The sequence below is a fragment of the Phyllostomus discolor genome, chromosome X, assembly GCF_004126475.2.
Source record: "Phyllostomus discolor isolate MPI-MPIP mPhyDis1 chromosome X, mPhyDis1.pri.v3, whole genome shotgun sequence".
NCBI classification, from domain to species: Eukaryota; Metazoa; Chordata; class Mammalia; order Chiroptera; family Phyllostomidae; genus Phyllostomus; species Phyllostomus discolor.
This window is the reverse complement of record NC_050198.1, coordinates 32,078,255-32,103,822: the sequence shown is the minus strand read 5'-3', so window position 1 is coordinate 32,103,822 and position 25,568 is coordinate 32,078,255. Positions and strand designations below refer to the sequence as shown.

Genomic DNA, 25,568 nt, shown 5'->3' with positions numbered 1-25,568 from the left:
CCCTCCCTTCCGCTTTCTCTAAAAATAAATTTTAAAACCTTTAAAAAATGAATAAATGTTACAATACCATCTTCATTTTGTAAATAAACCAAGAGCTGGCTAGGAAAATCCAATCCCAGGTTTCTCAAAGACAAGAGTGAACGGTCTCAGCTTTCAAAGTCCCCAGGACAGCCTCACGCCTGGAGGGTTCCTAGACTTCACTCCAGGTGTGGACAAACTACGTATTAGCAAGGTGGGCCACTGTAGCCCACCTCGGAAGTCTGTGTCTTGTTGACCCAGGAAGTTGACGCCTGTAAGCCCTCTGAGCAGGACCGAGGTGGGAAATCCTCGGCCCTTTCCCGTTCAGCAAGGGGACGACTCTCTAGGCCACCCCTCTTCCTTCCCCTCAGACTCTCGTGGCCATGGCCTTGCCAAGCCTCCTCCACTCTCCGCTCCTTCCTAGGAGAACGCCATTTTCACCTGCGTTCTTCCAATGCCACAAAACTTGGACCAGTAGGGCTGCGGTCCCGTCTTCCAGCCACGATGAGTCATTTCCGGTGACCGACTCCCTCCCCCGGAAGTGAGACCAAATGTAAACACCGGAACCGGGTGTCAAGGCCCTGGAGGTCAGAAAGCCGGGCCGCGGGCGGCACCGAGAGCTGTCCTTGGGGTCGAGAGGAGCAGAGGTCAGGTGAGTACAGGTGGAGCGGAGCTGGGACATAACCTCAGAATTGGTCGGGGTTTGGGGCTAGGCTGGAGGCCTTTTGATCAAGGGTCTTTGTGGATCAGGGGATCTAGAACAGGGATCTTGAGGGGGCGCGGGGGTTGGAAGGAGTTTGAGTGCTGTCTTGGACATGAAGAAATGCTGGGAACTGGAGGCTTTGTGCGAGGCATCTCAGGGCAGGGTTCTTGGGTGGCGCCGATCTTTGGAACGGGAGTCCAAATAAGGGGATCTTGGAAGATGGGGCTGTCAAAATAATGGATCTTTGGGGAATGAGGTGGTCCAAGAGAGGTAGTACAGTGGGGAAGGAAGTGGGCGAAGCTCTTGGAGCACAGAGAGGCGTAAGTCTGGGAAAAGGTCTTGGGGAGGTCCGAAATTGTAGGGAGTATGGGGGGTTTAGGACCAACATCTTAAGGTCTGCGGCAGGAGTCTGGGAGGTTGAGTTATTTCAGGTAGGGATTTTGAGAGGTGTGTATCCTGGACAACAGTCTTAAAGGGGTAGGGGTGTCTTGGGATAGGATCGTGGAGAGAGGATAGGGGGTTTGGAGGAAGAATCTGTCAACATAAGAAACATTCAGACCTTTTGAGAATTTTTATGAGTTTATTTGAGCCAAAACTGACTGCAGTTGCCAGGAAACAACATCTCAAATGCTTTAGAGAATAACGGTTTGAAGTTTCTTTTATGCATTTGAGATTAAGATGAGACCATAAAGAAGATTACACATGAAGGTGGAAGAAATCTAGGTGAGGATCAGATTAAAAAGGGGGGTCTGAAAGGTGGTATTTCAAAGGTGTGTTAATCTAGATTCAAAGAAACTATGGACAGGGCTTGCTTAAGGCAAAGATAAGCCTTTTACTAAAGAAGTTATATGCCAGGGACATGACTACCTATCATGACCTGCCCAGTTAGGAATTTGTAATCAGATCATCCAGTGAGGTTAACTTTCTATAGAATCCCTTTTTTTGTTCACAGATCTTAAGGGGACAGGATTCCTGGGGGTAGGTCCAAGTCAATCCATGTTGGACTTGGGGATATCAGAGCACATTGAAGAGGATGTCCCCAGGGTAGATTTGGAGTGATAGGGGATTCTGACATAGGGTCTTCAGGGCATAAGGGAATATGGGGAAATATCCAGGGTGGTCCTGGTTGGGCAGAAGTTAGCCCATCTTGAGGTAGTCAAGGGATCCTTAAGGGGTTTGGAGAAACTTGCGAGGAGGGAAGGTGTGAGAGCACTCTAGGGTGGTGGAATAGGTTGGAGGGGCGGTCAGAAGGGCATGAGGAGGGGAATTCCTATGGGTGGTAAACCAACCATAGCTGGTCTTAGGGCCAGGTCATGCAGGTGCAGGAAGAGGTGGATGTCCTAGCCTCCTGTCCCCATTTGTTGACAGGTAGAGTTGGCTGCTCGATTCAGGTATGAAGATGAGAAATGGGTGGGGGTGAGTCCAGGCCATATTGGGCACTGGGGCCAGGATTGCCTGGGACTGGAGAGGAGATGTCACTGGGTCATTTACTGTCCTAATACTTTCTGACAAGCCATTTGTGAGGGCTGGGAAGTAAGGAGGAGGTGTTTGTTCCAGGAAAGGGTAGCCTTGAAGCTAGCTGTGAGAAGATAGGGAGGTTCCTGGCCATGCTGTTTGGAGTCTTGGGAGCTTAGAGTGGAGACCCCAGGACTCTTTCCTCTGTTTTTGTCTTCTTTGCAGTCCTGCTGGGCTTAGTAGAGTGGGAGGTAAAATAAGAAATCAATTAGGGGCAGGAGTTCTAGGACTTGGAAGGCAAACAGACCCCAGGACTCTCCCCAACCCTACCCCCTACCTACCTTCAGGAAAGCAATCCTGGATCATGTCCCAGCAGCCACTTCGAGGAGTGACCAGCCTGCGTTTCAACCAAGACCAAAGTGAGAGAGACTTGTGCCTATACTCTTGTGGGAGGGAGGGAGGAAGGGTGAGAATGGTCAGAGGTGGTTGTTAAGCAGCCCTAGCTTCCCACCTGGGCATCCTTTGGGGCAGCCTGGATTCCTCCCATTCCCCAGGCTGCTTTTGCTGCGCCATGGAGACAGGCGTGCGCATCTACAACGTGGAGCCCTTGATGGAGAAGGGGCATCTGGGTGAGCCATTGGTGGGGGTGAGGCAGTGGGCAGAAGGGGTGAAGGAATGGGCTGGCCATTGGCTCCCACCCCTGCTAATACCCTGATCCTTGTCCAGACCATGAGCAAGTGGGCAGCATGGGCCTGGTGGAAATGCTGCACCGCTCCAACCTGCTGGCCCTGGTGGGCGGTGGTAGCAGCCCCAAGTTCTCAGAGATCTCAGGTAAGTGCTCTCATTTCATCCCACCCTTGGCCCAGATTCCCTGGAATCCTGGCTTCCCCCAGGCACCCCAAGGCATTGGCAGCTGAAGATGTCAGAGCACCTTAGAGTCACACAGTGAAGCCTACAGCTTAAAAGTCATGGATCTTATAGCTTAAGAAGCTTGATGTTTTCGCTTCACTTAACAAACATTAATTGAATGCCTCCTGTATGCCATGTCTTTACCTGCAGGGTGCTTGCTATGAGCTTGGTACTGTTCTAAATACTGCACGTGTATTAACTCATTTAACCCTCACAATAACTCTGTGGTGGGAGGTATCATTATCTCCATTTCTATGGATGAAGAAACTGAGACCCAGAGAGGTTGAGTGACCTATTTAAGGTCATACAACTAATTGGTTTTAACATCTTCAAGCTGTCTCCCCAATGCCCACTTGCCTTGACCCTCAACTGCCATCTTATTTTAAGAGTTTTTTAAATTGCATTGGGACATGGCAAGGGACTTGCCCTAGGCAAGTGACAGAGCCTAGTATTTCTCATAGAAATCTTAGGAGCACAGGGACTAGGACCTTGGAGGCAGACATAGTTAGTGACAGGAAATTACAGGCCTGGGTATGAGTCCTTGCTTGGCTGCTGATGGGCTATGAGGTCCTTGGCCAAATACTCAATCCCTTCAAGCCTCAGTTTCCTCACTTATAAATGGGTACAACAGTTCTAGAACCTGTTCTCTCAGGAATAATGCCCACAAGTAGTCATGCTGTGTGAGGCTTGTATTGGGTGTTAACAAAAGGTTAAACAAGTGGGTTGCGGTCCCATGGGGAGTAGGGGTGGGTCTTGTGTCACCAGGGATGCCCTTCACCTTAAACTTTGGCCCCAACAATGCACCCACCTGCCCAGCAGTGCTGATCTGGGACGATGCCCGGGAGGGCAAGGACTCCAAGGACAAGCTGGTGCTGGAGTTCACCTTCACCAAGCCAGTGCTGGCTGTGCGCATGCGCCATGACAAGTGAGCCTGAGGAGGACTGGGGGTGGGGGGCAGGTAGGAAGTCCCCACAGCAGGCAAGAGGATTAGTCCTGCCTGGACATTCTGCCTTCCCTTCATGGCCATCTGGTGTTGTGTGATGCCCACAGAATCGTGATTGTGCTGAGGAACCGCATCTATGTGTACTCCTTCCCTGACAATCCCCGAAAGCTGTTTGAGTTCGACACCCGGGACAACCCAAAGGGTGAGAAGACCCAGATATGCAGGAGTGAGGGCAGGAGGCAGTGGATGGGGTGGAGGGGAGAAAATGAAGAGCAAACAGGAGGGGCACACAGAGAGAGAAATGGGAAAAGAGAGTCGGAGAGAGTTTGCACAGAGATGCTCAAATGGCCTGAGATGCTCATATCCCTCATGTGTCTATCTTTCCATCTCTTAGCCAGTTCTCTCTCCCCATCCTAATCCCTGCCCCACCCTTTGATGCCCCAGATATCAGAGCAAAAATACCTACTAAGCACATAGGTGGGTGTGTCAGGGATCCCTGGGCCTCTTGGGGCTGCCACAGCTGTGTAGGCAAGAAGGGACTATACCTTCCTGGTGGGGAGCACAGCTGAGGGCAGCACCCTGAGGGTTCTGTGGGTAACATGTATCATGGAAGGTCACAGTCCAGTCCTTATCCAGCTCTGTCCATTCTGAGACCCTGCCTGGCCCCTGCTTCCCTTTCACCAGCCGCCCCCCGCCCCAACTTCATCTTCACACCCTAGGGCTCTGTGACCTCTGCCCCAGCCTGGAGAAACAATTGCTAGTGTTCCCAGGACACAAATGTGGGAGTCTGCAGCTTGTGGTAAGTTTCCCAGTGGGCAGGGGTGGATAGGTGGGTGGGCTAGTTCTCCCTGTGGACTCTGAAACCCTGCCATCCTTACTACCCAAGCCCAGACTGTTCCTTCCCACCATAGGACCTGGCAAGCACAAAGCCTGGCACTTCATCTGCTCCGTTTACCATCAATGCACATCAGAGTGATGTGGCCTGTGTATCCCTAAACCAGCCAGGCACCGTAGTGGCCTCAGCTTCCCAGAAGGGCACCCTTATTCGTCTTTTTGACACACAGTCCAAGGAGAAACTCGTGGAACTACGCCGAGGCACTGACCCTGCCACCCTCTACTGGTGAGCACAGGGAATGCATGGTGGGCCAGCAACTCCATGCCATAAGACATGCTGGCGACATTGCTGGTCTGTCTTCCAGTATCAACTTCAGCCATGACTCCTCCTTCCTATGCGCTTCCAGTGATAAGGGCACAGTCCATATATTTGCTCTCAAGGATACCCGTCTCAACCGCCGCTCTGCGTGAGTATCCCCATCCCCTGCCTCACCCTGCCATGTCCCCCTCCCCTTGCCCATGTACCACACCTGGGCTAAGTTAGTACTGCTTGCAGGCTAGCTCGAGTGGGCAAGGTTGGGCCTATGATTGGACAGTACGTGGACTCTCAGTGGAGCCTGGCAAGCTTCACTGTGCCTGCTGAGTCAGCCTGTATCTGTGCCTTTGGTCGCAACACTTCCAAGAATGTCAACTCTGTCATTGGTGAGTGGGACTAACCCTTGACTGGGGGTATTGCATGGGCAAAGGCCTGCAGGTTGGACCTAAAGAATTTTAGGGAATATAAAGCTTGAAGAAGCTAGAATGGGTGGTTCAACTCCATTATCACCAAGGGGAATGGCATGCAGGCAAAGGCTTGGAAGGAGACTGTAGGCCATGGGACACCTGGATTCAAATGTGTGGCTTTTGCAGCTTCTAATTTTTTTATTGATCTTCCCTCCCCTCCTCCAGCCATCTGTGTAGATGGGACCTTCCACAAGTATGTCTTCACTCCTGATGGAAACTGCAACAGAGAGGCTTTCGATGTGTACCTCGACATCTGTGATGATGATGACTTTTAAGGACCCTGTGTGGGTTGTGCTAGGGACCTGCAGTGGCAGAGTGCAAAGCATTTATGGGGGTGGGAGTGGTGGAAGCCACCAGCCAGCAAGCACTAATGGGGTAGGTGCCCACTTTCCACTCCGCAGAGCAATGCCTAAACAGCTCATTTCCCCCAAGCACTTATTGATGATTATGCCCTTAAGGACTGTGTGCCCACAGAGCCAGGCCAGGTAATCGGACAAGCAGCAGATGCCCTGGGCTCCCAACCTGGAGGAGACCAGGGACCCTGAGGGAGTGCCCTAATCCAACCTGTGGGGATTAAAAACAAACAAACAAAAAAAAAAAACACAACACCTTCCTAGAAAGAGCCAATCTTTGGTGAATATGAATAAAAAGCCCTTAATAGTATTTATGGCTGGACCTCGGGGGTGGGACCTGAAGGAGATGAGGCTGAAAAGGCACTGCAGGAGTTTCCAGGAAAGGTGTGACCCTCTTGGACAGGAAGGAGGTGGGATCGTGCTCCAGTCCGTCTGACAGCCCCTGTCGTCATCTCTGCTACCTCCTTTGCCTGGTTACTGTTACTGCACCGCCAGCGTCGCCTGGAACAGTCCCTCTTGGCGCCCCCATCCGGGAGCGCATAGGAACTCGCTGCGGATACTTAGTTTCCCTGCAGCCCCTGCTGCCTTACTGTTCCGGTATTTGCATTCCCCGTCACGTGCTTTGCTGCGCCTGCGCTATCCATCTGGGTGGATAAGGTAGCAGCTGCCCCGCCCAGACTCCATTTCCCAATGTCCGCTGCAGTGGCGCATGGGGTAACGGGCATTGTAGTCTGTGTAGTCCGGCTGCTCTTCTGGCTGGTCTAGCTACATCGACTTGCAGAATGTCGGAGGTGCGGCTGCCACCACTACGCGCCTTGGATGACTTCATTCTGGGGTCCGCGCGTCTGGCGGCCCCGGATCCATGCGACCTGCAGCGATGGTGCCATCGCGTCATCAACAACCTCCTCTACTACCAAACCAACTACCTTGTCTGCTTTGGCTTCGGTCTTACGCTGGCTGGGTGAGGGAGGGAGGCGCCAGTTGGCAGGGGACGCCTGCAGGGTATAGAGGGTGGGCCCATGGGATTCTGAGAACTGGGGAGGGGAGGCTGTAAGGCACGGGAAGGCACATTCAGTAGAATTGGAAAGCCTAAGGTGCTTGGGAGTGGGAGGACTCGAAGTGAATGGGACCTAGTTATAAGGAGGGCCTGGGGTTGAATACAGCTGGCTGAGGAGGGCATCAGGGTGTTACTGGGACCAGAAGGAAGACCCAGGGAAGATGGAGAACGTGGAACTGAAGGGGAAACAGCGGGGAGTGAAAGCTTTAAAGTGGGTCGTGAGTGTGTCTGGGGGCGGTGGGGCAATGTTACTGATGGGGTCAGGTTAAGGGGGCCCTGGAGGCCTTAGGGCAGGGACGGGGACGTCGCTGTGGTGGAGTTGAAGGGTTTAGAGAGTGGACTGGTGGAGGATCTAGGTTTGGAGGGGAGTCTGACGAGCGCAGTAGGAGCAGGTACCTGTTGGGGAACTTGAGCCAAGAGGGAGGACCCAGGGATAGAAGGCCTGAGACCTGAGAGCAATGGAGAACCTGGAGGAGGGGTTTGGGTGGGGTTGGAAGTTAAGGGTGGGGTCTAAAGCCTGGAAGGGGTTCCTTTAAGGACCCTGGGCCTGGGAGAGGGAAGTGTGTTGACACAGGCCTGGAAAAAGAATCTGCAAGGGTTGGTTGGGCTCAAATGGTGGGTTTGGGGGCAGGATGGGGTGGGGTACTAGAGAGGGGCCTTGCAGGGGTAGGGTCAGAAAGACTAGGGAAGGAGCCTAACGAGGTGGGAGGGGCTGAAGCTCAGGAAGATGGGGCCGTAAGATTAAGAAGAGAGTCGAAAACCCTGGAGGGTGGACCTATTGGAAATGGGGCTGGCGGGAGGGTCCAGAGAGTGGGGACCTAAGCTCTTAGGGCTTGCATGGCAGTCTTGGGAGGTTTAGAGGCCGGACGGCTCTCTCGACTGATCTACTGGCTTAGTTCTATTGTCCCCGCAGGTACGTTCGCCCGCTGCACACCCTCCTAAGCGCACTGGTGGTGGCGGTGGCCCTCGGGGTGCTGGTGTGGGCGGCTGAGAGTCGCGCAGCCGTGCGCCGCTGCCGCCGCAGTCACCCCGCCGCCTGCCTGGCCGCGGTGCTTGCCGTTGGCCTCCTGATTCTCTGGGCAGTGGGCGGCGCTTGCACCTTCCTGCTCAGCATTGCCGGGCCTGTGCTTTGTGAGTCTCCACTACCCTGAGACAGTGGGAACAAGGCCAGCGCTTGGCGCCAGGGTGGCCTTGCCTTGGTTCCTGGGCAGAGGGGGGCTGGGAGGACCCAGTGGGTGTGGCCACACTCCTTTACAAAGCACCTTCCCTGGTTTTGCTCTCATTGTTTGGGAACGCCCTTCTTAATACCGCTTTTCTGGCCTTCTCTCCTGGTATTAAATTTCTTCCACCAGCCACATCCCCCGTACTGTGTGCCCTCCCTGACCACGCCCCTGTTGCCAGGCATTGCTCGGCCACAGTTTCAGGATCAGAGAGGTGTTCTGTCGACTGACCAGTGGCCTGCCTGTTATGTTCCCCTTTGTGGGCCGCCATTGGCTAAAGGCTGATGTCCCATTCCACTGACCACTGACCACTCCTTTCGGTGTTTCCTCGTAGTGATCCTGGTGCACGCCTCGCTACGCCTGCGCAACCTCAAGAACAAGATTGAGAACAAGATTGAGAGCATTGGTCTCAAGCGGACACCAATGGGGCTGCTACTGGAGGCACTGGGACAAGAGCAGGAGGCTGGATCCTAGGGCCCTGGGATCTAGACTCAAGACTTGGAGAATGCTACCCCACCCCAACTCATAACTGGGATTCAAAGCACTTTCCAACCCTTTAAAACAGAAGCCCCAGTCCCCATTACCCAAGGGACCAGAGTCTTCCCCAGCCCTGAACTTGGGACAGAGCCACCCACATCCAGCCCAAAATGGGCTTGAAAACCTGAATATATGTGGCCAATGTCAAACTGGACAGAGACACTCCCCTAACCCCAAACTGGGACCTACTTGTCTCCCATGCTCAACCCCAAAGCTGTGGGATGTGGGACCAAGGCATTCTCAAATTTTGAACCTTAGACCAAGGTTTTTCCATGCCACAGCCCAGCTTTGAACCCAGATCAAAGCATTGCCAAATCTTGACCCTAGGACCCGAGTTTTCAGTCCCCCTCTGAGTGGAAATCAGGTATCCTAACCCTGTTGAACCCTTGGTCCCAAGTAACTCCACTCACCAGACCCATTTGCCTCCCTCCAGCTCTGCTTAGAGATTTTGCCTCTCATCCTCTGCCAAAGTTCCACAGTGGCAAGGGCCATAGGGGTGGGGGTAGCCCCAACTTGGAATGAAGCATATATATATCAGTGTTGCTGCAGCAATAAAGGCTGTTATATGGCTCAAGCCAATTGGGCCTCCTGGATAAAGACTGCACATTTCAATGGGCTATAGCGACCTTTTGCTTTTTGATTCTGCTAAGACTCTTTCTGATTGGGTCTCTCTGTAAAATATGCAGGCTGATGTGGTGAGCTCTCCTTCTGGGAACCAGTTACCATAGCGGCATTAGTGCACAGGTAGTTGAGGGTGTGCAATGTTCCCATTATCATTTGTATTACTAAGGGCTCTTGCTCAGGGATAGCCAGGAATCTGACCACAGACAGGCAAAAGACTTGCCCCACATCACAAAACCAAACCAAACTGGTTGACATTATCACAGACTATTCCCATGGTTTTATATTTTTCATAACACGGTGTTAAAAAAAATCATCTGGTCTTAACTATGGGTGTGGGTCCCAAGACAAGGCAGGGAGAAGAGCAACACATGGGTTCAGTTTACACATTTATTCTAGAAATCCCCTTCCAGTGTGGGTAGTGTGTTGGGCCCCAGGTTCGTTGGTACAAAAGAAAAGTTTAACACCAGGTTAAGGGGGTATGGGGACCCTCCAGTTCCAGAAAGTCATAAACGGGTATAGAAAACACAGCTTGTGTAGATTTGTTTAAAAAGTGGTGGATGGAAGGAAAGCCAAGGAAGACGTGACGCAGCCTGCGGCCAGGCGTCACCTGAGGATTTTACTGGCATCTACCAAGTTCCACCACAGCAGCATCCAGGACACAACACGCCCCAAGGGCTCTGTCCTTGGGCCCTCCTGCAGAGCCTCCAGAGTAGAGATAGTCAGGGAAGAGGCTGCCGCCAAAGGCTGGGCCATCTCACCCTGGAAGCAGAGGAAGTGGGCACAGACAGGCAGATAGGGACTCCTTCTGGTACCTCTGGAGTGGGAAAATGAACCCAAGCCCCCCACCCAGATTTTAGTCCTTCCAAATGTAGGCAGAGAGCTTAACTCCCCAACAAGTGCCCTGGGGGGTGGGGGCACAGGGAGTTCTGTTCACATTAGAGCCCCTAGCTGCCCCAAACAGGGCCCTGCAACTCTATATGGTCCACTTTGTGGAGGGGGTTCCTGAATGGAACAGGCTGGGCATAGGACAGGAATGAACCCAACCAGATGAGATCACAGTTTCCCTTTTATAAAACGTCTAGTGTTGGAGAAAGACAGTGAAAACCTAAATCACGATCGTAAACAGAAATGGAGGAGGCTTGGAGCCCCTACTACACCATCCCCCTCTTTCAGACTGTGAGGGCCCCCAGTACCCAACACAGTACAAGAGGAGAAGCAGGGCATCAAACACTTTCATGGGCCTACGGGGAGCCAGGGGTATTGAAAGATCAGGTTGGCGCTTCCCCGACCAGGACCAAGAGCAACCACACCCCAGGACTCAGCGAGGTCAGCTGTGTGCTCTCCAGACTGGAGTCATGCCCAGGCCAACAAGGGGCATGTCAGAAGGGTTCAGACCAGTGTCCCCGGGGTCTGAGGGTCAGAACTGGAGGACTGCTCCCCCTCTAGCGTCAGGTCACTTAACCGAGCGCTCAGCTCCGGGGGGTACAGGAAGTCCACGTAGTATCTTTAGAAGGGGTAGCAGGAATCCGGAGGACAGGGTGGAAAGACAAAGAAGAGAGGAAAAGAGGCTCATTAAAGAGGTAGAGGGAGGACAGGACAGCACCTTGAGGCTCAAAAGCATGGGGCGTGGTGAAAAGAGGAAGAGAAAAATGAGGGCACAGAATGTCCCTTCCTCCCAGCACCCTGGTTCCAAGGTTCATCTTCAACTGACATGCAATGGTTGTTAAAATATTAAAATTCATCTACATCTTGGTAAAGAACTGCTGCTACCAAGGCCCAAGATACCCCTCCACCAATACCCCATGGACTAATGTAGGTCAGGCAAGGCCCAGTGACCTTGTGCCAAGGCTGCAGCTAGCACTCTCATGGTCCAAGTCAATTAGCTCTCACGACTACCTGCCCCTTAGCCTGGAGACCTTTGCCATCTACCTCAAGAGACCCCTACCCATCAGTAAAAGCACCCCCCATACCTGCTGGAGACAGGGGGCGCCGTGAAACTCCTCGAGTGCGGGAGGGGTGCCTGGTTGGGGGTCCCATACAGCGCCTGGCCCACCTCATAGCAGCGGGAATGGAGGAAGGGTGGGTGTTGTGGGCCTATGTGGGAGAACACTGGCCGACGCTGGGGCACCGCAGCCACTCCCGAGTTCCGGATGTACCAGTCCCGAAGCCCCTCCAGGGCAAGGCTCTTGTGGCCACTGCGCTCACCAGCTGGAGGGATACGGGTGGGTGGAGGCATCCATAGCAGAGGGTTTGGATGCGCCTCTGGGCCCTCTGCAGCCTCCAGGGGCAGGCCACACGGCTTGGTGCGGGTGGCACGGGTGTGGGGGTCTTTGCTGCGAAGGAGGGGGCTGCTGCCGTCAGCTACATACACAGGTGGTGGGCCTGGGAACATGGTGAGGAGCCCATCCCGGCGGGAGAAGGGTCCTGGGACCTCAGCTGTAGGCAGCAGCTCCCCTGAGCCTGGCCCACCAATACCGCGGGGCAGGCCCCGGTCCAGGGAATAGTCCAAGAGGAAGTCCCCACACACAGGTGGGAGCCGGGGGGGCCCACGGGAGGCAGGGGCAGCTGAGCTGGGCCGGGCAGCCCGGGGAGGGTCTGGGGGACCAGCTGTGCGGGAGGAGAAGGCAGGGACCGGCTGGGGGCGCTCATACAGCACCTCACTGCTCTTGCAGACGGGGGGACCAGTGGCAGGGGGAACCAGAGGTGCAGGTGGGGAGCCAGCTCCCCCTGCAGCTGCGCGGTCCACTAGCAGGGCCTCAGAGCTGTTGCTGCGGCGGGTGCGAGCTGCAAAGAGTGAGGCGCGGTCCGAGACCGGGTCCGACCGGGGAAAGCCCATCTGGGAGTCCTGGCTGCTAGACCACTGGCGAGAATGGAGGCCTTCAGGTCTGGGGGAGTGGAGGTGGGAGTGATGGGAAGAAAGTCAGGTATGTCCAGCAGATGGGCTGAGTGCCCTAGGTCCATACCATACCTCTCTTTGAACCTTCACTTCTTCATCCCCCAGATGTACCCAGGACTAGACATTGTGTGTATATATATAAATGTGTTAGGTAGAGAGGTATGTAAAGGTCAGCAGAGGTTCTGTCCCAGACTCGGGGACAAAGGGATTAAAAATGTATTGGGGGGCCTGTGGCTGTTAGCTCCAAGGGAGATGTCAGTGTGTGTAGGGCTAGAGAGGAAATGCTGGCAGAGGAAGGCCCAGAAGAGGGCTCTTCTAAACAAATATGACCAGCACCCTTGCTAAAGCACTTCTCATGGCTCCCCACCTCCTCTACAATGAGGTCCTAATCCTCTGGCCTCGAATTCAAGGCCCTTTCTAAATTTTCTGCCCCCCTCATTTGTATGAACCATCCAAAACTATCATCCCAATAGCCACTGATACACAATGCATGTGCCATGAGGACCAAGACTGTTTTGTTCATAGCTTAAGAAAAGCAGGCACTAGTATTTAGGAAGCAGTAGATGACAGTGGTTAAAAGCATGGACTCTAGAGTCAAACTTGTCTGGGTACAAATGCCAGGTCTTTGGTTTACTAACAAGTCACTTAACTTCTCTGTCCCTCAGTTTCCTCATCTATAAAATGGGAATAACAATAGCACCTCCTTCTAGGGATCTTGCAATGATTAAATGAGTTGATACTATGTAAACCACTGATCTCTAGCAAATACTTAGTACTCAGTGCATGTTAACCAGAACTTAATTATGCCCACAGCATCTTTCAAAGGCAGATATTATTATGCCCATTTCACAAATGAGGAGACCAAGATTCAGAGAAGGGAAATGACTTGTCCAAAATGCACAGAAAAGCCCATACTCCATCATTAGGGTTTCTGCCCCAAATCGCCACCCCCTTCTTCTCTACCGAGCAACTCCTATTCACCTTTCATAGCCCAGTCTCTCATATCCCACACCCTTTGGTAATGCTCTCTCAGAACTAATGGTTCCCTCTCATCCTCAAACACAGCCCCAAACTCCCTTACTTGCACAGCTGGGGGCCAGTGCCCCGGGTGAGGACAGGGGTGGCAGGCACACTTCGCCCCTCAAAACTGGAGGCACTCCTGGGCAGCGAGCGTGTGGGGCTAGAGAGAGATGGGCAGGCCCAGGGAGGAGTCCACATTAGACACAGTCCCCAGCAGCAGGCCCTCCTGCCAGCCAAGGTTCAGGACCCTACTCCTGGCTCATGGAGAAAGGAGGTAAGGGTCTTATCCGCACCTGGTGGGGCTGGCCACAGAGTTCCGTCGGCTCTTCAGGTCCCCATAAAGGTCTGATGGGGGTGGTTTCCATGGTGTTCGCCGCTCAGGGCTGCCCCCAGATACTGCCCGCAGCTGGTCCCAGGTCTTGGGTGGTGAGGGACGCTCAGCCAGAGGGAAGCAGCCACGAGGTTCCTCTGGGTGGAAGGGAGAAAGAGGGTGAGAATTCAATGAGAGGGGGTGCAATAGGTTGTGGGCAAAGCAAAGGGTAGGGTTTGGGAGGCAGGGAGGGGCAGAGGGTTGGGCAGGGCTGAGCAGGCTAAAAGTAAAGACAAGAGCCCCACTGGAGGATGTGCCATGGCTAAGGAGAAGCTGTAGAGGGAGGGGAGGGATTGAACATCAAAGGATGGGGGGGGTGACAGGGGTCCTCACCATTATCATGGCTAGCCCCAGACTCTGAGAGGGAGCTGCTCTCCGAGTGCAGAACTACATCATCTACAGGCAAGAAGGGAGAGACCCCAGCCCATCCATACCAGGCCTAGGGTCATCCCCTTATACCACTGGCAGGTCTCCTCCCCACTCTGTACCCTCTCCAAGAATCTACTTTTACTTGAATCCCAGACCACCAGAGACTTGACTCTGAACTTTCTTGGGGCCTATGGACCAGGTCCCAATGGCCCTAACCTTGCCCAGAGCTGGTTTATCACCACCCTTCTTACTGTTTGGGTCCTTTAGGTTCTGCCCACTACTCATTTTTCAATGGCTTTCCCCCCACCCCACCCCACCCCTACCTCATCCTTTAGCCAAAGCCCATTCCCATGCTCGCACTGCTGAGATGACAGACCATGGCTCACCTTGGCTAAGCTGAGCAAGACGCGTGCCCAGGCAGACACCCTGGGCGGTGATAACTGCCCCTGTGGACAGTGGGAGCACCGGGAGGCCAAGGTGGGCTCGGAGGTCCCTGAGCTGCTCCTCCAGCTCATGCAGCCTCCGCAGAGCATCTGCTTGGACCTGGCGCCGGCGCCGGCGCTGCTCAGCACTCAGCTCAGGGGCCAAGGCCAGGCGACGGGCAGCTGCCGCAATCTGCTGCTGCACTGACACCTCGCGTTCCAGAGCCTCGAGAGCCAGCTCCTGCAGGTCCCACCAGAGAGGGTTGGATAGAACTAAATGTCGGAAAATGCCAAGCACAGGGACCAGGAGGTGGCAGAGCCCATCTACACTGAAGGCGGGACCTGCTCCTTCTAGGAGTGGAGCTTCTTCCCTCTGGGGGTAGGACTTGTCTGGATTACGGTCGGGGCCCATTCATCTCCCAGAGAGTATTAACAGTTTTCCTAACAGTTAGAGACCAGCATCCTGTCTCTGACCAGGAACCTACCTCCCTCAGGCCAGATTCCTTTTCATCTTGACCTCTCCTTCCCCTGAATGCAACATCCCCCCACTCTGCCCAGGTTCTCTCCAGGCTCCTCCTCTGTATCTGTTACACCCCCAACTTGTTCTCTCAGACCATCTGCTCACCTCAGCAGGGCACAAGGAGTGGTGTGTTGGGTTGGGGGGCGGTGGAGGATAGGCTCTTGCTGCAGGGGGCCGCCGGCGGACCAACTGGGGCCGTTCACCAGGCTCCAGTGGGCACTCAGGGGGCAGTTGGCCAGTTAACTCCTGAGGTGGGGGGGGGAGGGAACGTCAGGGCTCAGAGACTATAAGGGGTTAGTTGGAGTGATGGGGCAAAGCAGTAATGACTCCAAAAGCTACAGAAGTCCTACTAGGAGCCCAGTTCTGTTTGGCATCTCATGCTTGTTGTCTCTCTTCCTCCTCCCAATTCTCCACCAGGGACGTGTGCAGCCTGGACTCCCAGCCCCTTGATGGCCCAAATCCTAGGCAGTGGGCATGGGAGGTGGGAAGGCTTGTTTTGGAATTCATAATTTCTGATTTTTTATGAAGACAACACAATATATACACTGCATATTACAGAACATTCCTTCAGGGCCTGGCACTGTATGCTCTGAACTACATCATTATTTCTGGCAAGCTGTGCAGACAGTCACACCAAGAGGGATAAATCAACACTATAAATCACCCTGTGTCAGTTCAGATCAGATTTTACTGCTAAATTTTGGAAATAGCAATTGTTTTGTGAGGGTTTTTGGACTTCAAATTGTAGACAGGGGCAGGGGATGTGGGTGTCTGCTGCCATATTTCCTTCATTCTAAGAAATCTAAGCTGAACTTTGAGAAGCTAGAGGGTGACAGGGAATTTTCAGGCCAGACAAGTGGCTCAGCAACAGCCACCCCAGTCTGCCTACCTAGGGGCCCCAGCTCCTCATCACCCCCCCCACACACACACACATTTAGGGCCAGGCCCTCACCGCCTCTTGGAGGCACACTTTGCGTAGCTCCTGAAGCTTCAAGCTCAAGGCCTCCTGCAGAGCCCGCTGCCGGTCTAGCAGTCCCCTCAGACGTTCTGACTTCACCTGGGGAGCAGCCTCTCCGAACAGGGCAGCTGGACACAGAGGGAGCAAAGATCAGTGGGGCAGCCCAGGCATCCTGAATCCTGTGGGGCCAGGAACCATCCCTTCCCAAGTGGGCTGGCAGGGGGGGTGACTCAGAGCAAGGGAGGCAGCAGCAGGAGGGGGAACCAGACACCAACCTGAGGCATTGAAAGTGGGAGAACTGATCAGCTGACCTTTGACTTCCATCCTGATGCTGTTGAGAGGCTGTGGCTTTTGGCGGGACAAGGCCTGGCAGTGATATATGGGAGCCATTAAGAAAGCACATGTGTGGTCCCCCCATACCCACCCCACCCAGCTTCCCCCACCCCAGGAAGAAGGGATCCCCTGACCCTACCCATCTGCTTGACCTGCCCTCTCAGACTCTATATCAACATCTGGCCTCCACTCGGCCCTGGTACCTTGGTTCCCTTCCCATTGAGTGGGAGCAAAGCAAGTGAGGAGCTGGGCGGACTTACGACGCCTCCTCAGAGGCCCATGGGCCACAGTCAGGGCTCTCACCTGGGAAGGGAGAATTAATATAACAGATTCAAACAACTATAACAACAATAAACATTTATTAAGCACCTGAGTGCCTGGAACAATTACCTTATATGCCACCTTTAATCTTCACAACCACCTCATGACGGCAGTTCTATGATTACCGGTACCCCCGATTTAGAGATGAGGAGAGTAAGATACAAGGAGACAAAATAACTTGCCTCTGGCTAAGGATAGAATCCAAGTCCACCCCTTTGGTCCAACACTCCCTTCATCACTAAAGCTGTTCCAACCCCACCAATTCCTCATGAGCTTGCAACCTATCTAACCTCAGGGCCATTGCCCAGGCTGCGGCTGCTGTCTGGAGTGCTCTTTTCACCTCTCACCATGCCAGCCCCTGGTCCTCACATTCTGGTACTTAAATATGGGGACTTCCAGTGGTGGGCCCCCACATTACTTCCCCTCACAACTGCTGTCCAACAAGGGACTACGTCCCTCATACATACACGAGGACAGGAAATGTGTCTGTCCTATTTTCATCAGTATCGCTGGCACTCAGAACAATTCTGCGTGCACAGCAAGTACTCAGTGAATGTCTGCTGGGTGAATGAAAGAATGATGAGGCAGCTGATCCAGGGATCAAGCCTAGATCTGTGGGTTGCTACTTGTCTCAACTCTATCCTGCAGCTCTGGTGTAGCAGGGAGAGTGTGCACTTGGCTTCAGGACCCCTCCAGCCCCTCTGCCCACCCCAGCCTGTCCTGCACCCACAACTACAGATAACGAGCCAACTCTCTCCTGCCTCTTTCTCTGCCCTAAGCTGCCCCAGCTGGCCATGGGGCCTGCCTTGGCTGGCCACCAGCCCTGCCCTCGTTCCCTCCTCTGGAGTTTGCTCTCTCCCTCCCACATCCTGCTCAGTCCCTAGCTGGGCAGCCAGGTGACATCACCTGCTACCACCTGGCCTGACCTCAGTGGCAGGTGGCTGGGAGTGCCTCATGAGGCCACAGAGGTCCCATCCCCACCTCCCTCGAACTCCCCAGTTTGTTATGACATGTTGGCTAGGTATGGGGAAGACCCAGTCAGCTGAGGAGAGAGGCATGGGCCCAAGCCCCTTCCCCAACTACATATTGGGAAATGTGGCCAAGCTGCTAATATGGCCTATAAGTTCCTCAGCAGTCCTCTTACCTGCACCATAGGATCTGTACACCTCCTGGGATTCCCTGTCCTCAACATCAGGGATAGAGGTCAGGACCTAAAACCCTTTTTGCATACCCAGGCAGCAGCGCGTGCTTTGTACAGGCGCTCACATACCCATCCTCCGAGGTCTAACATTGCCCAGCACAGCGAGGTTTCCTTGAGGTCCCAGGTCAGCCTCCTCTGCCCCTTGGATCCTGGGAGTCCTTCTACCCCAGCTTTCATATGGGTTTGAGGAACTCTCCCAGGGCTCCCCTAAACCTTCCTCTACCCCAAGAGGACTCCACTCCTCCCTGGTGGGTCTGTTCTCTAGGACTGGTCTTACATCTGACACTAACCTGCTTCAAGCCTTCCTTCTCTGGGAGCTCACAGCATCTTGGAAGTCAACACAGGGTCCATAAAGGAACCCTGGCTCCACCCTATCAGCCTGACCTTGGGGACATACCTAGGGCCTGAGTCATGGGGTCACTGGGCAGGCTAGACACAGAGTCCACGCCCCACACTGGACTTCCAAACCTCTGCCTTCGCACATCTGCCCTTGGCACATTTGCCTTGGGGCCCAAAGTTGCCAGGTGCCCGTCCAAAGATGATAAGAAGGGGATCCCAGCAGACCCCTCCCCAATACCCTCCCACACCAGCCCCTATGTTTCCCCAGTGGTGGCCCTGTGCTTTCCCAGGGTCCCAGGATGGGCTGTAGCAGGAGAGCTACAGAGAACACTCCCACAGCCAGAGGCGGGCCTAGCAGGTTTTTCAGGTCTGCCCTTCTGACACCACAACCAAGAAATTCCTGGCTATAATGACTGTTTACAATCAAGACACCTCACTGAGTGGCACCCCAACACCTTCAGTGGGACCCCCATTTCCACATCTTGCTACCATGGAAGCAAATACAAACTCCCAGTGTCTAGACTGTTCATATTGCCCTAGGGGCCCCCTACCCCACTCTAGGTCTGGGCTTCCCTGAGAGGCTGGGCCCTGGGCTGAGGGAGGGCAGAGGCTACTCCCACAGGGAAGGAAAGGGGAAGAGGAAGTAGAGGGAGTGGAGAAGGGGCACTCTGGCTTCTCTTCTCCCTGATCCCTTCCCTTCCTGCATTTCCGGCAAGTGATCGGTTTCATGCCAGGAAAGGAAGTTGTATATTTTGGGCTTCACCTATCTACTTAGGCCCTCCTTCCTCGCTGTCCTCTTGTACGGATCTGGCTTTTTCCCACAGGGAACATTAGTACACCCACACCCACTTCTCCCCACCTTTGGGCCCATGTTCCCAGGTGCTCACCAACACCAGATAGGTGCTATGGGTAGCCTCAGGTACCTGAAAAAAATAGTTGTCTCCACCAGGCCCGGATCCAACTGGTTGTGGCAGTGAGCAGTGAGTGCAGTGGCAGCTGCCTAGGCCACCTCCCACTAAGCAATGGCCCAGCCTACCTGGCCAGGGACTGGGCCAGCCCATACCTTTTAACCCTTGCTTGCCTGCCACTGAAGCTTGGGCCGCCCTTAGGGGAAGTCTTGGGGTCAGGTACCCTCAGGGTGTCCAGCACGGCTCAGAATAGAGCCTGGACCTCCTCCCTCACCCCATACACCCAAAAGAGAACTGGGGAAGAAGGGCTAAGGGTCACGGCAGTGGCAGCTGCCTCTGATGCTTCCCAAGTTCCCAGATCAGACTCTGTCCAGCCCAGGGTATTACCTGGGAGCTGGGGTCTGTTGAGGTGCTAAGCACCCTGGAAGCCTGGGGTGCATAATCTGTAAATTGTATATGTCTTTTGGCAGTCTGCATCCCATTCCTGAGGCCCCTGCCCTTTCTTCCCAGGGCAGGCAAGGGTGTGAGCAGGTCTTAGGGCAATTACTACCTTCACTGACTTTAACAGCTTCCCAACTAGGGACAGAGGAGGTCAACTTTTCTAAAGAGAGACCAGGTCTCAAGGTCCTACCACCTTCTGCAGTTCCAGAAGAAATCATCCTAGCAAACCAACAAAACACGCATGTGGTTTAACCCCTCCCAGTCCCTACAAACCTAGGTGGATGGTGCAGACCCAGCTCCTCATAGCCAGCTTACAGATGTGAAAGCTGAGGCTTGGAGAAGTGAAGAGGCCTGATTCTGATCACAGAGGTATAACAGCAGGTCGAATCAGATCTTGGGGGGCTGGGTCCTGGGTTGAAGGCCAAAAGAGGCTACTCCTGCAAGGGAGGACGATTGGGAAGGGGGACTCATGCTGCTTCACATCCACACTCGGTTCCCCAACCATATTCTTCCCCGTTGGGCATTTATAGCCAAGAGTCAAGGCAATTGAGGGCTCTGAGTCCCTATGATGTACTGCTTCCTCCACACCACCACCTGGGCTCTGCACCTGCACAGCACACACCACACACTCTGTGCTCCACTTGGGACCTCAGGACCCAAGCCCAGCCCAGGCCCCTGCAGCAGTCCATGCTGTGAGGTGAAAGAGCAAACTGCCTGGTGGGCCAAGCCTGGAGAAGAACTTGTTTTGTATTAGCAATGCCCCACATACATGCCTCCTGCTACCCTGCCCACCTTTCTTCCTGAGTATGAGATTCCCAGCACTGAACACAAAGGCCCCTTTCATGACTCCCTTCTCCCCACATCCCCTGTGCTGCCTGGGACTGGTGGAGGCAGCAGCCATAAGATGGGCAGCTAGGTATTGGTGGGGAGTGTCCTGTCAGCCATGGCCTCTCCCATCTCTGTTGAACACCAAGGATGTTGGAAAGAGGGATTTTTATAAAATCAGACATGAGAGGGACAAGGGTATCTGGCTGGCAGTGCAGACTGAATCTCAAGGCTTAGTTTCCCTCATCTGAAAAATGGGTAACTGGTGCTTACAGAGCCAAGAGAGGCTAAAGTCATTTTGGATGTCAGTTCACAGTGCAAGGTCACTCATACCATGTCATTAATGACTGTCAATAACAACAATAATAACCTGACACAGAGGTGGGCTGGTGCAGAATAAGGAGGACAGAGAAGGTAACTGGGCCTCTTGGGCCAGGCAGACAGGCAGGGAAAAGTCACACACATACATCACTGCCCTAGCCCACAACTTTTAACAGCCTGGAAGCTGGCCAACCTCTAAGTCCCACTGCAGCTGGGACTGGAGCATCAGGTGACCTCATGGAGAGGTAGCAAGTGGTAGGTCTGGGATTCAATCCAGCTCTGCCACTAACTGGCTGTGTGACTGTTTGGACAAGTTCCTTAACCTCTCTGGGCCTCACTGTCCTCATCTGTAAAATGGGGATGATGATGACCCTATGTACCTCACAGGGTTGTTGTGAGCATGACATGAGTGAATACATTTAAAGATTGCATAAGCTAGTGTCTGGCCTGAGCTAAGTGCTCAATATGTACTGGCTGTCACAGTTACAAGTATCCCAAATTCAGGAATCAAAATATGTGTATACATGAGGTCTGCCTGGGAAAAGTCCAACCATTGTTAATATAATGAGAATGGTTTATGCAATGTCGATGTAACCTGGCACCCAAGGAGAGTGGACTGGAATGTACATGCATCAATGACAATGACTTCACTGTAGTAGTCACTGGGGATGGTAGACCCCGTTGAGTGAGCATGTGTACTGTGTGGCTGTCACATTCAAAATGACTGAGCGAGTAGAACAACGAATCTGTATCGAATATTGAGTTAAGCTTAAACATTCCCCCATGGAAACTATTCGGATGATTCAGAAGGTTGCAGCTACGGCAACTGGTGATTGGCAGCTTCATCATGGCAACTCACCCACTCATGCATCACATCTCATGCAGAGGTTTTTGGTGAAACATCAAATCACCCAGGTGACTTAGCCCCCCTATAGCCCAGATTTGGCATCCTGTGACTTCTGGCTTTTCCAAAAACTAAGATCACCTTTGAAAGGGAAGAGATTTCAGGCCGTCAATGAGATTCAGGAAAATATGATGGGGCAGCTGATGGTGATTGGGAGAACTGTGTGAGGTCCCATGGCGCCTACTCTGAAGGGGACTGAGGCATCATTGCCCTATGTACAATGTTTCTTGTACCTTGTACCTTCTTCAATAAATGTCTCTACTTTTCATATTACATGGCTGGTTACTTTCTGGACAGAGCTCATACATATGACAGACCTGGTATCCTTCACAGCCTCACCTGATAAATTTGAAAGAGAGCTGTTTTACCTCAAATAACTTGTCCAAATTGTCACTACCAAAAATCAAGAACTAAATATATTCAGATGCATTTCTGAGACACAGTCAGTATTCCTTAGCCTTAAAACCCTCCCTACTTGCTACCCAGACCATGAGAATGGAACCTCCCCTTCTTGACAAATCAGATGTATTTGAAACAGAGTGGTTTCTCCTCGTTATCTAACCTCTCCCTACTCAACATCAAAAATGCAGAACCAAATATATTTACAGAACACAGTACCCTTACTATACCAATTCTTGCCACTGGAACTCAGGAAAATGAGAAGTTTTGAATAGGCATTTCAGTTAGAGCCATTATTCCTCATTATCTGAACTCTTCCTATGCACTGTGTAAAATGCAGAAACATTTGTTTTGTTTTTAAGACTTTATTTATTTATTTAGAGAGAATGGAAGGAAGAGAGAAAGAGAGGGAGAGAAACATCAATGGGCGAGAGAGACATGGATGGGTTGCCTCTTGCATGCCCCCAGCTGAGGACCTGGCCTGCAACCCATGCATATGTCCTGATTGGTAATCAAACCAGTGATGTTTTGTGACTTTTCGGTTTATAGGTCGACGCTCAATCCACTGAGCCACACCAGGCAGGGCATATTTCTTTGTTTTGTTTTTTGTTTGTTTGTTTTTAAACAGCCAGTTTATCAACACACCACCAGAAACATGTGACAAAGAGGAAGAGCAAAAGAACTGGCAAAAAATCACTATACCTAGATAGATAGATGATAGATAGATAGACAGATAGACAGATACATATGTATGTGTGTGTATGCATATAAAATGCAAAACCAAAGCACCTTCAGATAAGCTGGGGGTCTTTCACTGTCTGAACTATCCGAACTCTCCCTCTCAGAACTCAGATTGAGGCTTGTGTTGTTATTAATAAGTTTGGACAAATGTTTTAGATAAATAAGATGGTCATGGTGTCTCATTCCTCAAACTCTCACTACTATCTATGAGAAATGCAGGAACAAAACATAACTGAATAATATGTTACATCCTCACTATCCAAATTCTCCCTGACTGTCCTCACATCAAAGAAATTTGGACAGCACAGGAACTTTGTTGTTGCTGTCACTGTTACTACTGGATAGGCGTGATTCTAACACCCAGTGACTGCCCCCCAGACCTGCCCCACAGAGGTTGGGTGAACTTAGCACTAAGATTAGTATACTTACTGCTGAGGGAAGGGGGATAAGCCCCTGCCCCATCCCACCCCAATCAAGCCATGAAGTCCCTGGCCTAGAACAGACCTTTTTTTTTCTGGCCAAGAAAGCAGGGATCATGCACCCAGGGTCAAGACCAGGAAATGGGGGTGACACAACCTAGAAGAGTCACACATACCCTTAAGTCTCTCATCCCAACATATTTGATCACCCCAGCATGGGGCAGCCCCCAATCTAGCAAGGCTGGAAATATGACACAGACCTCACAGACTCCAAGAGAGTCAATGAATAATTTAGGGTGTTCTTCCACACTTGGGGAGGGTGCAGAGCATAGGAACAGCTCTATGCCCTCCTAAGGCAGGATGAGAAATTAAAGTTCTGTGTGAGATCACTGGGTAGTAGCAGGGGAAATCATATACGAAAACCACTTCAGCCACATGAGGCCCACGAGGCTACTAGTTCTTGCTCATGGTAAGAAAAGCATTTGGAATAAACTTCAGAGACAATAAGAACAGTGGAACCTCCAAGTTTAGGGCAGGGTATAATGGGACCCTTGTCCTTCTGGCTCAGAGGAGATGGAAAGTGGGTGTTAGGAGGAAGGGGATCTGAACAGGGTGGAGGGGCATGGTAAGGAGTGGACCAAGGGCTTGGTGTTGGGAAAGGATGAGGGGACAGGACAGGAAGGAATGCAGGGGACAAGACAAAAATCTATGAAGGAGGTCAGGAGGCTGAACAGAGAAGGAGCCAAGACATTCCAGGATATGGGATGGAGTGAGGCTCAGGACAAGGGTAGAGAAAAAGTATGGGGCAGCAGGGGACAAAAAAGCAGAGCAGAGGTCAGGGGTCAGGGTCAGTACAATTACAGTAATCAGAAGACATGATGGGGGACAGGCTGAGACAGTGGTCAAAGAAAAGAATAGGAAAGTGGGTAGGTACAAGATGGAGGTAATAAACAGAAAAAGACTGGGACAGAATGAGGATAAGGATGAGGACCATGCTGGGACAAGAGAAGACAGGGGAAAACAGCACAGGGTTGAGGGCAGGAATAGGGCAGGAGACAGAGGGATGGTCTAAAGGTGGTTGGCCAGGATGGAGACCAGGAGTCAGGAAAAGGACCAGGGGGATAGTACAAGGTGGGGAGAAAATACAGAAGTCAGAGGTCAGGAATCTGGACAGGTGTGGATAGGACTTGGGTAAAGGGGACAGGATAGGACTGGAAAGGGTTCAGAGACTGGATAAGAATTTAGGGAACAGGCAGGCCAAGCATCAGGACAGAAACTGGGGTGATCAGGACAAGGCAAGGTGAACTTCAGAGATGGAACAGGGTCAGACAAGGATCTGGGGTCAGGCCAAGGATTCTGAGAACAGAACTGGATGGAGTTTGGGGTAAGGACTAAGTACTAAGTTTAGGGGGACAAAACAGGGGTTGAGGATGCCTCCAGGCCAGAGATGGTTAGGTAAGGGGTCAGACCGGTGGTCCTGGTGTCAAGACCAGCCGGGTTTGAGGTTTAAAACAGATGTATTCAGGTTCGGCAGGGGTTGAAAGTGAGACCACAGGGTCAGAGGTCGGGGATACGCCCGCAGCTACATCCCTGTGGGAGTCTGGGCCCTCACCCCGCCCAGTCTCCTCCTTGCCTCCCCTTCCTCCCACAGCGGGCATTACTCACCTAGGGTCCTCGCCCCGCGGCATAGGCGGGGTCGGTGTGGGTTGGGAGGGATGGTGGGAGCGCCCCTTTCTCACGGCCCCCCTGCTTGCCCTCGAGCTCACGCCCGCTCCCCTTCCACGCCCTGTGGTGGGCCGCGTTCAGTGGCGCCACTGTTAGTCGTGGGGGCCAGATGAGGGACGCGGGTAGGGTGGGAGAGCAGCGCCGGCTCTGACGCTGGCGGTGGACCCCAGCCCCCCCTTCACGGGTAACTCGGGTTTGTCCGCTCCTGGCTGCATAGCCGCTGAGCTCCAGGCTGGGGGGCGGGGGGAGGGATGGGGGAGCTGACAGGGGGCGGGACACGAGACCACAGCAGCGGCGGAGACCAAGTGCGCAGGCGTCAGTTCGGGTCGTCGAGCCCGGGGAGCGCCAGAGGCAAACCCACTGGGAGCGCGTGCGCACACGCTTTTTCGAGGGCGGCACAGCACTCCCCTCCTCTAGCATCGCTCACTCCCCCTAGGCACGCCCCCTCAGTGATCAGTCTGGCGCCCACCTCCCCAAGTACCCCGCTAACGAACCCCCAGGCAGTACCTCAAACTGCCTTCTATCAGCCAGCACCACATTTCTAAACTCCCCCAACTACCCTTCGTGCTCCAAATGCACCCCGAACCATCCTTCATCATCCCCTGAATTGTATCCCCAAACTACTGCACACTGATTCCAAGCAATACCCCCAATCTGCCCTCTATTGACACCCAAGCTGTACAAACTACCCTCCACTACC

General features: G+C 53.1%; 3 protein-coding genes across 14 annotated transcripts; 2 read left to right on the top strand and 1 right to left on the bottom strand.

The window, feature by feature from the left end:
- The first annotated feature begins 555 nt into the window (after positions 1–555).
- On the top strand, positions 556–6,225 carry WDR45 (WD repeat domain 45). 2 transcript variants are annotated; one of them, XM_028522599.1, is made up of 11 exons: positions 556–670; positions 2,524–2,595; positions 2,731–2,805; positions 2,903–3,007; positions 3,905–4,010; positions 4,136–4,230; positions 4,748–4,827; positions 4,940–5,148; positions 5,228–5,329; positions 5,419–5,564; positions 5,811–6,225. In XM_028522599.1, the coding sequence occupies exons 2-11, from the start codon at positions 2,541–2,543 to the stop codon at positions 5,918–5,920; spliced, it is 1,083 nt and encodes a 360-aa protein (XP_028378400.1). In that variant the 5' UTR covers positions 556–670; positions 2,524–2,540; the 3' UTR covers positions 5,921–6,225. The 2 variants fall into 2 exon arrangements, with proteins under 2 accessions (XP_028378400.1, XP_028378401.1); XM_028522600.2 differs by lacking the exon at positions 556–670 and having other exon boundaries at positions 2,526–2,595; positions 3,902–4,010.
- Positions 6,226–6,679: 454 nt separating this feature from the next.
- Positions 6,680–9,402, top strand: PRAF2 (PRA1 domain family member 2). The gene is made up of 3 exons (XM_028522602.1): positions 6,680–6,959; positions 7,969–8,186; positions 8,610–9,402. The coding sequence occupies exons 1-3, from the start codon at positions 6,781–6,783 to the stop codon at positions 8,747–8,749; spliced, it is 537 nt and encodes a 178-aa protein (XP_028378403.1). The 5' UTR covers positions 6,680–6,780; the 3' UTR covers positions 8,750–9,402.
- Positions 9,403–9,809: 407 nt separating this feature from the next.
- On the bottom strand, positions 9,810–25,127 carry CCDC120 (coiled-coil domain containing 120). 11 transcript variants are annotated; one of them, XM_036016808.1, is made up of 13 exons: positions 24,809–25,127; positions 19,808–19,971; positions 19,035–19,108; positions 16,528–16,627; positions 16,267–16,357; positions 15,986–16,119; positions 15,139–15,279; positions 14,478–14,754; positions 14,056–14,118; positions 13,646–13,820; positions 13,414–13,512; positions 11,407–12,321; positions 9,810–10,940 (listed from the first exon to the last, which is right to left on the bottom strand). In XM_036016808.1, exons 5-13 carry the CDS (start codon positions 16,313–16,315, stop codon positions 10,826–10,828), a joined length of 1,968 nt encoding a protein of 655 aa, XP_035872701.1. In that variant the 5' UTR covers positions 16,316–16,357; positions 16,528–16,627; positions 19,035–19,108; positions 19,808–19,971; positions 24,809–25,127; the 3' UTR covers positions 9,810–10,825. The 11 variants fall into 11 exon arrangements, with proteins under 11 accessions (XP_035872701.1, XP_035872705.1, XP_035872700.1 ...); XM_036016812.1 differs by having other exon boundaries at positions 16,585–16,627; XM_036016807.1 differs by having other exon boundaries at positions 19,073–19,108.
- Between the last annotated feature and the right edge of the window lie 441 nt (positions 25,128–25,568).